The sequence below is a fragment of the Lactuca virosa genome, chromosome 1 (genome assembly GCF_052849685.1).
Source record: "Lactuca virosa cultivar CGN04683 chromosome 1, Lactuca_virosa_CGN04683_v6, whole genome shotgun sequence".
NCBI classification, from domain to species: domain Eukaryota; kingdom Viridiplantae; phylum Streptophyta; class Magnoliopsida; order Asterales; family Asteraceae; genus Lactuca; species Lactuca virosa.
In genome coordinates this window covers 74,645,111-74,659,909 of record NC_136426.1, presented here as the reverse complement: position 1 = coordinate 74,659,909, position 14,799 = coordinate 74,645,111, and the positions used below count along the sequence as shown (strand labels likewise).

General features: G+C 36.8%; 1 protein-coding gene across 2 annotated transcripts; it reads left to right on the top strand.

Annotated features, from left to right (window-relative positions):
- The first annotated feature begins 318 nt into the window (after positions 1-318).
- Positions 319-3,098, top strand: LOC145146580 (putative sugar phosphate/phosphate translocator At3g17430). 2 transcript variants are annotated; one of them, XM_079075011.1, is made up of 10 exons: positions 319-470; positions 684-736; positions 1,038-1,252; positions 1,329-1,436; positions 1,561-1,592; positions 1,682-1,732; positions 1,816-1,877; positions 1,973-2,234; positions 2,323-2,588; positions 2,676-3,098. In XM_079075011.1, exons 3-10 carry the CDS (start codon positions 1,166-1,168, stop codon positions 2,885-2,887), a joined length of 1,080 nt encoding a protein of 359 aa, XP_078931137.1. In that variant the 5' UTR covers positions 319-470; positions 684-736; positions 1,038-1,165; the 3' UTR covers positions 2,888-3,098. The 2 variants fall into 2 exon arrangements, with proteins under 2 accessions (XP_078931137.1, XP_078931136.1); XM_079075010.1 differs by lacking the exon at positions 684-736.
- The last annotated feature ends 11,701 nt before the right edge of the window (positions 3,099-14,799 follow it).

The following is a 14,799-nucleotide window of genomic DNA, read 5'->3' as shown; positions in this document are numbered from 1 at the left end:
TTTCTAAATGAGAAGTGATTTGTATATAACTTTTTTCCATACACAACATATGTTTTATAGAATTATACAATACAATACAATACAATACTTTACTCCACAAATTGTTGTGTGTATAAAAAAATTATTGTATACAAATCACTTTTCTTTCTAAATTAATTTATTTTTTATATTTTATATAGTTCGGTTAACATTTTTATATTTTCTGTTTATCTTTTTATGATTAAAAATTTAAAATAGATTGGGCTTTGGAATATTAATTCAAATTCAACTGGGCTTTGATATTGTATACAGAAACCAGTATTAATCCATCCACGACCGACGACTCCATGGAAAGCCGTTGCCCCACCCCCGTAAAGCTAAATCCGCCATTGAACAGTGTACACTGCACACACACAAATTGGTGTTGCTGCTTCTAGGGGCCAGCTACATATTCCTTGCTGAAAAGCTTCTCAATTAATTGATCTTCAAAGGTAAATCACTGTTCTACCGAATATATACATGTATCCATTTCTCGATGTAGATCAGCACTTTTACTTTCGAACAGTTTCTGGTTTTCATTAGCATTTACATTGCTTTACTGTAGATTTAATCATATAAAACAATTGTTTGTTCCATATTTATCTATGAACTTCGCTATCTGCTTAATGCTAGAATTAATTACTGCCTCCTACTGATATCCCCAGAGATCGAGAGCGTAGTTCCTACTTCCTGGGAATCGCATCGCTATTCTACCAGGGTAGGTTATTCCGGCATTGACAGATTTAACAACTTCCGATGAAAAATCGCGTCTGTATATAAACCCTGAAACTTGTCTAGTGTTCATATCCAATATATCCAATAGAGAAAGCCAACAAGTGATCTTTTAAGACAATTAGCTAGCTGTAATTTCATCAAAATTTTACTTTATCTAGCCAAAGATTCAAGCAGTCCAGTGAGTTAAATTTGAAATGATTTCAGATCAGATTTTAGTTGCTGAATGTGGCTTTCTTTCACATATAGAAGTAGCAATTCACCATTCAAATCTTATCACTTTGTAGGGTACTACTTATGGTGCAGAAGGTGAGGTTTCCCCCTTGTTTTTGATGAGTGGGAGAGAACTCATTGTATGTTCTGAATCTGGGAACTAAAACATAAAGGGAGAAATCTTGTGAAGTAAGCAGCTAAAATGATGATGAACAAGTCACTTTTCTTGACTTACCTTTACCTATTAATCTACATTTTGCTGTCATCTGGAGTTATTCTGTACAACAAGGTAATTCAACATTGTTTTCATTTGATGCCTCAACATCTAATTTTCCCTTACTTATCATCTATATATCTATTTGCAGTGGGTTCTCTCTCCAAAATACTTCAATTTTCCCTTTCCTATCACTCTCACTATGATCCATATGGGCTTTTCTGGAGCAGTAGCATTCTTTCTTGTTCGTGTTTTTAAGGTACAATTCATTTATATAATCATTAAAGAATCCCATTTAAAGCATGCCTCAAAATCAATGCCTATCTTCATGAATAAATTTAACAAGTGCTCTTTTCACTTATCTTCTTTCAATTATACTGCAGGTTGTTACTCCGGTTAAAATGACGTTTGAAATGTAAGATATCTACTTCATAATTCAATTTGTGTAGTTTCTAACAAACTTTAAGCCTCCATTAAGAATTCTTTTCTCATGGGCATTGACAGATATGCCACATGTGTAGTTCCCATCAGTGCTTTCTTCGCATCAAGTCTCTGGTAAGAATCATTTATATCATATAGACTTTTATTTTCCTCCATCTTTTATGTGAGTGTGAAGTTACTGTATATTTACATTGCAGGTTTGGCAACACTGCATACTTGCATATATCAGTGGCCTTCATCCAAATGCTGAAAGCATTAAGTATGCAAAACTCTTATCTATATATCTTTTTTTTTTTAAACTTTGTTTATAAATAATATAACTGAGTGAATGTATTTTGGAATGGACACACACAGTGCCAGTAGCAACACTTATCATGGCAGTCCTATGTGGCACTGACAAGCTGAGGTGGGATGTGTTGTTGAACATGCTGTTGGTCAGTGTTGGAGTTGTGATTTCTTCATATGGAGAAATCCATTTTAATGTTATAGGGACACTTTACCAAGTAACAGGCATCTTTGCAGAAGCTTTGAGGCTAGTTTTAACTCAAGTCCTTCTACAAAAAAAGGGTTTAACCCTAAACCCTATTACAAGCTTATATTACATAGCTCCATGCAGGTATAAGTTAATTATTCCACACAATGCTCACTACTACTTTCCTTGATTGATACCCTTTTTTCATGTGTTTCCCTTTTTGCCCCTGCAGTTTTGCATTCTTGTTTGTGCCATGGTATTTGTTGGAGAAGAGTAACATGGAAGTTTCACAAATTCAATTCAACTTCTGGATTTTCTTCTCAAACGCTTTATGTGCTTTAGCATTGAACCTCTCAATTTTCTTAGTGATTGGAAGAACAGGAGCAGTTACAATTCGTGTAGCAGGTGTCCTGAAAGATTGGATATTGATTGCTCTTTCAACTGTAATATTTCCAGAATCTGCCATCACCGGGCTCAATATTATCGGTTATGCCATTGGTATGCGAAATATCATTATTAATTTTTTAAATATCATTCTCATCAGGAAAATAGTAACTAAAAAGATTGATTAAAATTTGTTTGTAGCACTTTGTGGTGTGGTGATGTACAACTACATAAAGGTTAGAGATGTGAAAGCATCATCTCAAATTCCTCCTGAAACTATTATCCCAGAAAGAATGATTAATGATGATGATAATACAAGGAGTAGTAGTGCAGTAGATGAAGAAGCACCTTTAATGGCATCTTCAAGGCTCTCTCATATTGCAAGTTCACAGCTTACTAGCCGAGATGCATGAACATGACCATGATGATGATGATGATGCATCATATGTATAAAACTAATCTGGTGAATTCATAGGGGACATACACGTGTATGTGTTTTTTTTACATGGATGGAAAATTGGATTATTGTATTGTATTTTTACTAGACAAATTTTGAAAGGACACATTCTGAGTCTGAGGATTGGTTTTGGGTTTTTATGATTTATATTAGTTTTGATTGATTAACTGATTGATGTAAATGGGAATTCTGGAAAGAAAAAAGAATATTATTCATGTTGTTAATGGTTTAATATGATAACATAAGAAAATACAATATGGAGTTATAGATCTTTTTATTTAAATATAGGGATAGGGATATACAATACAAAGATATTTATGAGTCTTACTATTCATGTTCCCAACCATCAATATTTTTGCTGACAATATTTTGCTGAATAAAGTATTCTGGTCCCACCTGGTTGGGTCGATCATATCCATAAAACTTAATCTTATATTTTGCCTGGTTAGAAGTGTATTTAACATATTTATATTCATGTATAGAAAAATGTGACACCCATGTTTGGAGGTTAAATGTTGCTTTTAATCTTTTGTTATGAAGATGCCATTTAATTGTTTACTACTGGTTTTAATTTACATCCAAGGGTAGATTTAGTAAATGGAGGGGCTTTCACATGAGAAGCATTAATGTATGTTGGATATTTAAAGTATATTGCTATTTTTAGTAGTTTGGCCATAATTTTGAAATATTACAACTTTAGGTAAATATTACTACATATTACCTAATTTTAAAGATTTGCAATGTCATCAGTAGACACCCTATTATTTAATAAATTTACTGCCGTTCTAAAAAAAATTACCCATTAAAATTTCTTTTTTACACGTGCTCCCTTTTAACTAAATTCCCTCCCTTTCAAACATTCATCCGACAAAATTTGTAACATATATATCAGAAAAGTTTTCAAAGTTTTAGTTTTCACATTTCAATAGTTTATGATTTCTTTTCATATATATATATATATATATATATATATATATATATATATATATATATATATATATATAATGTAACACCCGATTCCTGGTACGTATTTAAATTCAAAAATGTTGCAATTTACTCTGGGACTCGGCGAGTTGGAGGACCAACTCGTCAAGTAGACTCGACTTTTGATCGGGGGTTTAAGTGACCGACTCGACGAGTAGGAGTTGTCTGGACAAAACCCTAATATTTAGGGTTTGCACCCTATTTAAACAACTTAACTCGTCCCAAACTAGCCTCCATCGCCCCTCTCACTTCCAGAAAACCCTAACTCGAAACCCTAGCCCTTCTTGTGTGTTCTTGAGCCTTTTGGTGCCTTTTGTGTATGTGTTTGAAGTTGAAGGAAGAAGTGGAAGCTTGGGAGTTCTTGAAGAAGCAAGTGGATCCAGAGATTTTGCTCCATTTCTAGTTCATTCAAGGTAAAAAGCTTGAACCTTGACTTATCATTTGATAGATCTCCTTTAAGACTTGGATCTTGCCATTTTGGGACATTTCTAAGCCACCTTTGGGTTTGGCTCATATTTGAAGGGTTTCGAGCAATACATCATTCCTATGGTGTACATGCAAACCCTAATAGCTTTTGGATCTAGTTTGTCTAATGAACATGCAATTGAATATCCAAAGCCATAAACCCTAGATCTATCATATAAGAACTGAAATAAGGGTTTAGTAATTACCTTTGATTGTTATATAGTAATAACAATCAATTCCTTGCTTTGATTGGCTTCAGAAAGCTTAGTGCCTCAAGTGTTGCACCTCTAATGGAGTCACAAACACCACTAAGCAACTTGGATGAAGAGAGAGGAGAGAGGAGACACCAAAAACGGCTGGAAACCCTAAAGAAAGTCTTAGCCACGTTTTTAGGTCTCAAGGGTTCTTTAAATAGGTAGGCAATTAGGGTTATCTAACAAGGAAACCCTAATTTGACTGCTTAAGCCCTAAGCAGCCCATGGACCCCTTCTGGAACATGCCTTGGACGATTTCTAATGGGCTTCCCATAGAATTCGTCCAACCTATTATTTCAAGGTGATTCATAGCCCAATTGCAATTATCCTATAATTACAATTTCAGTCCCCTAAGTTTAATTAATCTCTTTTAGTCACTAAATTAATTCTTAATTAATTCTTGACTAATATTAATTAAACAATATGATTTCTCCTTTAATATATTATTCTCATAATATCTTAATAAATCATAATTAAAACTTTATCTCCTTAATTCATCCTACATATTGCTATGGTGAAAGCAACCCAAAAGGACCATGCTCATAATCGGGTCAAGTACATACCAAAATAGTTATGGACTTAGACACTAATCCAACAGTCTCCCACTTGGATAAGTCTAATAACTATTCTGTATAACTTCAGAACCTGATCAACAATCGTAGCTTTCAAAAGTCGTTGTCAACTCTGATCTTATCAGATACGCGTGTCCTTTAGATAAGGGATTATATATTCCTCCATATTCGAGATATCGTATAGACACAAGACATGAATTTCGATCATTCTCTCTATACTGTTTCCCGACTTCCGATTTATGACGACTGACAACAGACTACAATTGAACACATCAACTCAGTCCCGGCTTGGCCAAGCGCTTAGGGTGTCATCACTAAATCATCGAGAGGCCCACATATATCGCTTTTATCCCACTTTGGGTAAAAGGAATGGATAAACTTCGACTCAAATGCTCGCTTGCATTTACTGATCGAATCACACATAACAATAAGTTTTATAACACCAAGTTACTGGTGCGTTTTCTTATTATCAATGCGCAACCGACCAACAAATAACAACTCACATGTCTCGGTTTCAAGAATATACAATGTTATCGTCTCACAACCACTCGTGATAAAAACATGAAGTGATTCAAGTGAGCGTGAGTTTAATCCAATACTCTAATCTTATTAAAGCACTCATGAACTCTGCAGCAAACTTGTGCTATGTCTAAACACTTAGACAATCTACAGACAAATTCATGACAGTCTTCCTTCATACCTACTTCCAACGTATGACCGACTGTGGAGGTTCGAATAACCCAGTTATTCTGGAAGTCAAAACATGCAAAATGAAACACAACGATAATACTTAATCCTATATGGCCCCAAAACTTTTGAGCGTAAATAAAACACTTTTATTTAAACACCATATTGATTACTCATTATTCATTGCTTACTGTTTCAGAAAATCAACTTATTACTTGAATTACAACAATAATTGTCCCATGCTCCAAGCATGCACACTTTGTTTCCTATGGTCCATGCTTTGTGAAATAGATCAATTGAAAATTTTTCCAATGATGCTCATTTCACAATTCCTAATCCTCATCGTTAGTGTAAGAACACAAGGTTCTTGCCACTACTAGAATACGTTAGATTCTAACATTTTATGCAACGATCCTTTCGCAAAGTCATAGCACAAAAGTCACAAGGACTTGGCTAATGAAATTACAAGGTCTCTATCAGAAATTGTTACAAACAATTCTATAGATGTGATGTCTCTCACTCAAAGTACATTCCTTTGAACATCCTTTTTGCATAAAGTTTTCTAATCTAGACATAAATTCTCAATTTCCAACTCCCAATATGGAAACATTTCCATATTTGCCATATGACAACTCATTCTAAATAGAATCTTATCTATTCATAATAATGTCGATATGGTCCATCCAATACTATACTTCCAACTACTCACAAGCAACAAATCCTTGGCGAACCTTAGATCGTCCTTTGATAGTTGTTTAATTATTTTAGCCAAATCCAGTTCTAGTCCTTTTCCCTCTTAATGCCCTAGGCATTTAGAAAATTTTAGAATGGTCAAATATTATAGCATATGCAATCGATCCTATACCCGAAGCGTATTGGACACGATGCATAATGTCTCACATAAAGACGTGATACTTTATCAGCCTTCTGCCATAATATTTTATGTGCCCTGTTCCCACAATTCGAACTATGAAGAGGGATGTCGTAATCATAATCGAATTTTGAGAATGCACTATGTATCCTTGACTAAATTTTATTAACATTTCTCGATCTAAGCTTTTAGATTTTGAAACGAAGTATAATATTCTCTCCCTTAATTATAACAAAACAACTTTTCAACCCTTGCAACTTGGCAAAGTGAATCTTTGTTTTCTATAATTAATATTGCTAACTTGCAATACTTACCATAATAATCATGCTCCCACTAACATGATGATTATTTTCTTACCAACATAACACTTATGCTCCCACTAGCTTTGACATGTATTCAGAAAACAATTGAACTTCCAGAAAACAATGCTTATTGAATTTTTTTAAGTTCATTTTTCGAATACCTAATGCTTTGATAAGCCTTTATCTAAGCTTTTTAAGCTCATACACATTTGCCTTAGATAGCTCACATGTGTGTCTAAACAATTCAGAATTTATGTTACTAAGTCCCAAATGTTCAGACCAATTACCAAATCTCATAATTTGAACAATGAAAAGGGATGCCGTAATCATAATCGAATTTGAGAATGCAATTTTCACAATTGCTATCTACTTAAAATCTCTCTTAGTGAAAGCATTTCCTTACAATCATTTTCATGAAGGAGGGAAACCTTATGACACTTAGATTTTTTTTTAAAGTGTATGCGTTCTTATCCATGTGAATTTGTCATAACAACAATCATAAGACGATGTTTGTGACAAATCCACCATTGCTTCCAGGTTGTTAAGCAGCTCACCTTTACCTATCAATGTACTTTCCATTGATCTAGGTGCTTGCCTTTATGCATTCAAATGAGAATTCATAGAACTCACATACACAGCTAACTCAACTGGAATGGCACAGAAAGTATGACAGGTTATAAACCTCAAGTCACGTGCTAGTGATGATCAACTAGGTTTACTCTTGATTTGTTCTTGAAACTTTTCAAGACATTTAAGACTCCCACTAACTCCTTGACATATGAGGTTCTCTTGTCAAGAAACATTTCTTGACAAAACAAATATTCAAGAGTTAGTGTAGCTTCTTATCAAGTTTAACACTTCACTCAATTAGTCCTAGTTGGTCTTTGTCTTATCCAAGACATCACAACTTACCAACTTCAAATGTACAAGAATAAGGAACTTTCTTATTCTACATTTGATAAGTGTTACAAACCTACTTAAGACTTGTCACTCATGTCACAATCTTGACTCTAAGACTTGATATTGGAACGAAGTATGATTGACTTCTTAATTTAACCATTTCTACAATTCTCGATTCCTCTTCTTAGACATGCAATTGCACTAAGACTCACTTAGAGGATTAATTGAGACATGGTTCTTAATCATTAAGACCTATCATAAAACACAATAAAAGTTACTCTCCCTTCATCTTAGAATAGAGAAACTTTTATCTTTCTGCTTACTAGATTCTTCTTATTCGTTCTGCTATTGATTGAAACTCTTTCAATCAACTCAGAATTATACTCAATCTTATAAGTATAACCATATTTGCTAAACTTTAGTAAATCATGACGAATATCTTTATTACTCTTGTGGTGGACTTGATCGACGCACAACCTAGTGTACTCGATCTCTTAGTCCTTCACTTGACACTTTGTCAAAGAATTAGTCTAATTTTCAAATATGAAGTTTCTCATTCATCACACAATGCATGTTGCATGATTCCAAGTTTCTGTCCAATTGAAACTTGGGTGATGAGAAACTCTCCCTATTTGGTAAATTCTCGATATTTCCACAAATAACACAATTAAGAATCAAATCCATTATTGCTAATAATGAAACATTCAAACATCAATTTTCATACACGCCATTGTAAGGATAAATAAATAAGATAAAACTCAAAATTTATTTTATTGCGGAAAAACTTGTCCTTACAATGCAATTCAACTGAAAAACTATGTTATTACATATTTCTTAGCAATCTACCCTAACTCTAAAGTAGCAGCTCAAAAATCCGATCTTTGAATCCATGCGATCGAAATCCATTTCTTCGTGATCAGATTCAGCACGCTTCTTCCTTAAGTTTCCTTTCTTTTCTTCGATCCTGCAAAACATCAAAATGTAATCTTATCACATCATGTATGAAGAACCAAAAATAGGAACTTATAGAGTTAGTTAATGGATTTTACCTGAAGTAGAGCCATACGTCTTGACTCTCCCATCTCTTAGATCTCTCAGGTAAACAGGGCAGCTTTGTCTCCAATGCCCCTTCCCTTGGCAGTAAAAGCAAATGGACTCCTTTGGTACATAGCAAGGGACAATCTCAGCCTTTTCTGGACTTCCAATGTAGCTAGTGTCCAATGAAGCATGGGAGTTTGATCGACCAATCAAGTTCGCTTGACCAGTGCGCCAAATCATCGCTGATTCAGCAACAATAAGCAAATAGGTCAAATCAATGAGGGTCACGTTGTGAACCATCGCACAGTACTCTCTTACGAACTCACTATACGAATCAGGAAGTGACTGAAGAACCCAGTCAACAACCAACATATCTGAGATATCGACACCCAACATCCTTAACCTATCAATGCATGACTTCATCTCTAAGACGTGTGCACACACAGGTTTCCCATCTTCGTGCTTACTTGCCAATAGGGATTGAGTGAGCTTAAACTTTTCAAGCCTTTGAACTTGTGGGTCAGGGAGAACAATTGGAGGAGGTGGAGGAAGTGAAGCATGACTCTCATTTCCTTGATCGTATCTTGGAACGCCATCTTCATTTGGAAAGCTTGTTCCAATGGATTTAGGAAGACCATTGTTAGATTCAGACATCTACAAAACGGGAGAAAATTCAAGTCAGGTTGATTAGTATCCTTGATGCAACACCCAAACGAAACATCAAGGCTAGGATCCAACACAATACTCTACAACCTAGAAGAGGGATGCCGTAATCTAGTTGCAGAGTATTTGAAGGTAGGTAAATTACGATTTACCAATTTCCACCATGAAAAACGAAAAAGAAATTTAAGTTTTAAATGAATTGAAACTCCTAGATCTTTTGAGATTCATTGAACTTTTCAATGGTGTGTTTAATCTCGATTATGCCCTTCAAGTTTGCGACTGGGATGTCAAGGATCACAAACAAGGTGTGAATAACTATACGAATCACGTGATGCACTCAATTATACTATCACCTAATCAGTGTGTCGGTTAGCCACACACGTTCCATTGATCTATGATAAACATCGAGCCACCCTTCGCCACCAATGTCAATCCCAAATTAGTGTGCCGATTAACCACACACGCTCCACTAACGTTTGACAAGGGTACGAAGTGTAATTCCATGGATTAGCATACAATTTCACATTTTGCCTAAAGTAACTAGAGTTTGGGAATTTGTAAAAGCATGTAGTTACTTTGTACTTCATTATACTTATAATGGAAGGTTTCGTCCTATCCTACCCGTTCGGCTAACGACCCTCCACTAGTCAAGAGTGTGGTGGGTAAGAGTGGATACCCATTCAATCGCCATTTTATAGGCAACTTCCTTAAACACCCCTTATAGACCAGCTTCGTGAATGAGGCCTACTAACGGTAAGACTGACTGTTTACTTATACATATATAATATTAAACTTTCAATGTCATATATACATAGTATAGGGTGTATTTTAAACTTTTAAAATACTAGGTGGTCTAATTTAATTAATTATACTTTTAATTTAATTAAATGTAAACCAAAACTTTATGGATTTATTAACTCTCTTTTAATTATACACTTTAATTAATTAACAAAACCATAAGGGTGTAATTTGAACTTTTCAAAAATACGAGGGTTTTAGAATTTAACATTTCAAAATTAAACTTTTAATCAACTTTTAAATTCCAAAACTTGAGGGCAAGTTTTGAAACATTTCAAAACATTAGGGTTTAACTATCCAAATTTCAAAAACAAAACTTTTAAGTTCAAATTTAAACTATAAAACCTAAAGGGGAAAAATTGAAACTTTTTCACAAGATAATTCAAATCTAAATTACAAATAATCAATCTTTATCTAATAAAACAAAAGATTATCTAAATTTTGACAATTATCTTCTATTTTGGTAAGGATAATCACCCAATATCAATAAAAATCAGATTTTATGAATTAAAAACGTTTATGGTAAGTATCCCAAGCCAAAACAGCAACAAAATCGCCAAAAAAACGCTGCCAGATCCATGGACTCGCCGAGTCGGAGATTCAGAGGCCAAAAAACTTCGTTTTTCATGCAATTTTCGATCAAGTAAGCATCAAATTCACTAACAAACAGCCCTAGGCTCTGATACCACTGAAGGGTTTCGAGCAATACATCATTCATATGGTGTACATGCAAACCCTAATAGCTTTTGGATCTAGTTTGTCTAATGAACATGCAATTGAATATCCAAAGCCATAAACCCTAGATCTATCATATAAGAACTGAAATAAGGGTTTAGTAATTACCTTTGATTGTTATATAGTAATAACAATCAATTCCTTGCTTTGATTGGCTTCAGAAAGCTTAGTGCCTCAAGTGTTGCACCTCTAATGGAGTCACAAACACCACTAAGCAACTTGGATGAAGAGAGAGGAGAGAGGAGGCACCAAAAACGGCTGGAAACCCTAAAGGAAGTCTTAGCCACGTTTTTGGGTCTCAAGGGTTCTTTAAATAGGTAGGCAATTAGGGTTATCTAACAAGGAAACCCTAATTTGACTGCTTAAGCCCTAAGCAGCCCATGGACCCCTTCTGGAACATGCCTTGGACGATTTCTAATGGGCTTCTCATAGAATTTATCCAACCTATTATTCCAAGGTGATTCATAGCCCAATTGCAATTAACCTATAATTACAATTTCAGTCCCCTAAGTTTAATTAATCTCTTTTAGTCACTAAATTAATTCTTAATTAATTCTTGACTAATATTAATTAAACAATATGATTTCTCCTTTAATATATTATTCTCATAATATATTAATAAATCATAATTAAAACTTTCTCTCCTTAATTCATCCTACATATTGCTATGGTGAAGGCAACCCAAAAGGACCATGCTCATAATCGGGTCAAGTACATACCAAAATAGTTATGGACTTAGACACTAATCCAACAATATTGTGTAGTGTTAGCTTCATATCTGGAACCATTGAGGGTTCCCATGGCATAAAGGTGCCAACTTTATGGCCATGGGAAGCCCATGCATCTTATAAATCCCATTTTATAGCCTTTTGAGCCAAAAACCCCATGCATGGACATCAAGTTCGTAGCTTTACGTATAAAAGGGACCCTAGGAGGTCAGATCTATGATTTGGATGCATTAAGACCCAGTATAATCGACTGTATAGTCTTGGACAAAGAGGGACTCGGCGAGTCGGGACGCTTTTTCCCCCAAAACGTCTTCTGGGAATGGTTTTGGTTGAGTAGAAGGAACACTCAGCCTGCTAGGGGTTTGTCTTGGACCTAGAAATCATAGGACTCGGCGAGTGTATGAACAGACTCGGCGAGTCCAAGGCAATCTCCCAACTTATGAAGACGGAATCAACGAGTTCAATGGGAACTCAGCAAGTCATAGACTGAACATCTTATGGATGAAGATGAACTCGGTGAGTTCAAGAACGAACTCGGCGAGTCGGTTGAAGATTGTCCGATGTGTTGTTGAAGGCGAACTCGCCGAGCTCTTGCTAGACTCAACGAGTAGGAACGAGGTTATGGCATTTTGTGGATATGGGGACTCGACGAGTTGGCGGGCCAACTCGGCGAGTCGAGTCAACCAGATGTTGACTTTGACCAAAAGTTGACGTTGACCATGGATTTGACTTTGACCTTGACTGGGATTGAGTAACCCTTGTAAGGGTTACGAGTATGAGTTGATAACTTAGAAGAGTTGTCGTGTAGGGATTGAGGAATTGGGGAGAGTCGATTTCCATACCGAGATCAGTGCAGACACTACGCGACAGTGAGGTGAGTTACCTTCCAGTAGTGGTGGGTCTACGGCCACAATGCCGGCCCACAAGTAGAAGTTGTATGTTAGATGATTGTCTTTGTGATATTCATCTAGGTTTGCTACTACCTGATATGTTTATGTGCTAGCATGCTATGTTATATGTGATAGTGGTAGTAGGAAGGGAATAGTCCCCAAGTTCGGTTGTTAGGACTGAAGGGTAGGTCAGCACCCCAGAATGGCTTGACATGGGTAGGTCAGCACCCCACAACGACTTGACATGGGTAGGTCGGCACCCCAGAATGACCGGACCGGGTAGGTCGGACACCTCAGAATTGCCCGACAGCATGTATGCTATGTGATTGTATGGTATGTGGTATGATGGGGGAACTCACTAAGCTTTGTGCTTACAGTTTTAGTTTTGGTTTCAGGTACCTCTTCATCCAAGGGGAAGGAGTCGGCGGTGTAGCAGCACATCACACACCACATGAGTTCTGCATTGAGTTTTCTGGGATTGTACTCTGATATTTACTACTATTGATGATATGGTTTGAGACACGTTGTTACGGTTTTTATAAATTGATATGATATTGGCAATGTTTTTGGCAAACTATTTATTAGTTACTTAATTAAAAATGATATTTTTGGCCTTGAAATTTGGGATGTTACAAGTTGGTATCAGAGCCTTGGTTTGAGGGATTCGGACACACCCTCGGGGGGGGGGGGGTCTAAAATCTAAGTTAAGGAATTTTGAGAAAGAACGAGGTGTGTGATGCGTGCGACCGGCCGAGCTCAAGTAAGTTTCCCCAAGATACCCATACTTGTTATGTTATGCTATATGATATGATTATGAGAACTGCATGCTAGATTAGGGCTAAGGATCTAGGAGGATGCCTTGTATGCCTATTATATGATTCCGAAAACTGCATGCTAGAATAGAACTAAGGATCTAGGAAGGATGCCTTATATGTTTGTTGTATGAGCTTATTGAGTTGTATGCTAGGGCTGTCCAGTCAGCAGTAGGATAGCCTGAGTGGGTTATGTTTGATTCGGCTACTCAATTGACGAATGCTGCTTGCTTTGTGCTTGTAGGGGTTCTAGCTAGCCTAAACTAACTAGTAAGTGGATATGTAATAGTATTTGCAAACTAGTTAGGGAAGGATGGTAGGGACTCCTTGAGCAGCTGATGGCAGAGAGTAGGTCGGATAGGGCCATAGGTCAAGCCTAGGATGAGATTAGCTTGGAGAGCAGATTTGGTAGAAGGAATTTGGTGAAGTCAAAGCAATCCTTGATGAAAGTACGGATAGATGTGGAAGGTAGTATGGGCCCGTACTATTGGAAGCAGATGATCCGTACTCGAGTCAAGGGAGGCTGAGATGGAACCAAGGACCCGTAGAGCGTGCGAAACCTCTCGAGAGTATGTATGACCCTGACGTTTACATGTTTTATTTCAGAATGGTGGTTACGCATCATGGAGCGGGAGGTTCAGGGTCTGGATCCGGTTATGGATCAGGCTCGGGTGCGGGATCCGAGCAGGTTGATGACAGTTTACGCGAGTTCATCGCGTCTGAGATCACTAGAGGTATCCTTGAGTCGAACCCTATCATTTTCGGGTCGATCAAGGAGGGTATTATCGAGTTGATGGAGGAACGCCTCCAGGCATTCTGGAGGGACTCGGCGTCCAGCCAGTCGGGTATGTGCACATTGTACTTCAAGGACTTCAGGGGGAGTGGTGCGTCAGACTTTCACAGGGTGAAGGACCCCATTGCTGCCAGGAGATGGATCGCAGACATTGAGTCTGTGCAGTTGATGAGCTTCTGCACAGAGGGGTCGAAGGTCCGCTTTGCTGCAGGTTGTTTGAGGGATAGAGCTAGGGATTGGTGGGAGTCATTCGGTGACTCACTGGGAGCCCCATCCATCGAGGCTATGACTTGGTCAGATTTCGTGACCAGGTTCAGGGCTGAGTTTGCGCCAGCTGCGGAGCTTCAGCAGCTGGCCAGAGAGTTTCTTGACATGA

Bases quoted from the DNA above. Each gene is read 5' to 3' on its own strand.
- LOC145146580 (XM_079075010.1), top strand. From the start codon at position 1,166: ATGATGATGAACAAGTCACTTTTCTTGACTTACCTTTACCTATTAATC. The intron at 1,593-1,681 runs GTAAGATATCTA...GGGCATTGACAG, and splicing joins GTTAAAATGACGTTTGAAAT to ATATGCCACATGTGTAGTTC. The intron at 2,235-2,322 runs GTATAAGTTAAT...TTGCCCCTGCAG, and splicing joins TATTACATAGCTCCATGCAG to TTTTGCATTCTTGTTTGTGC.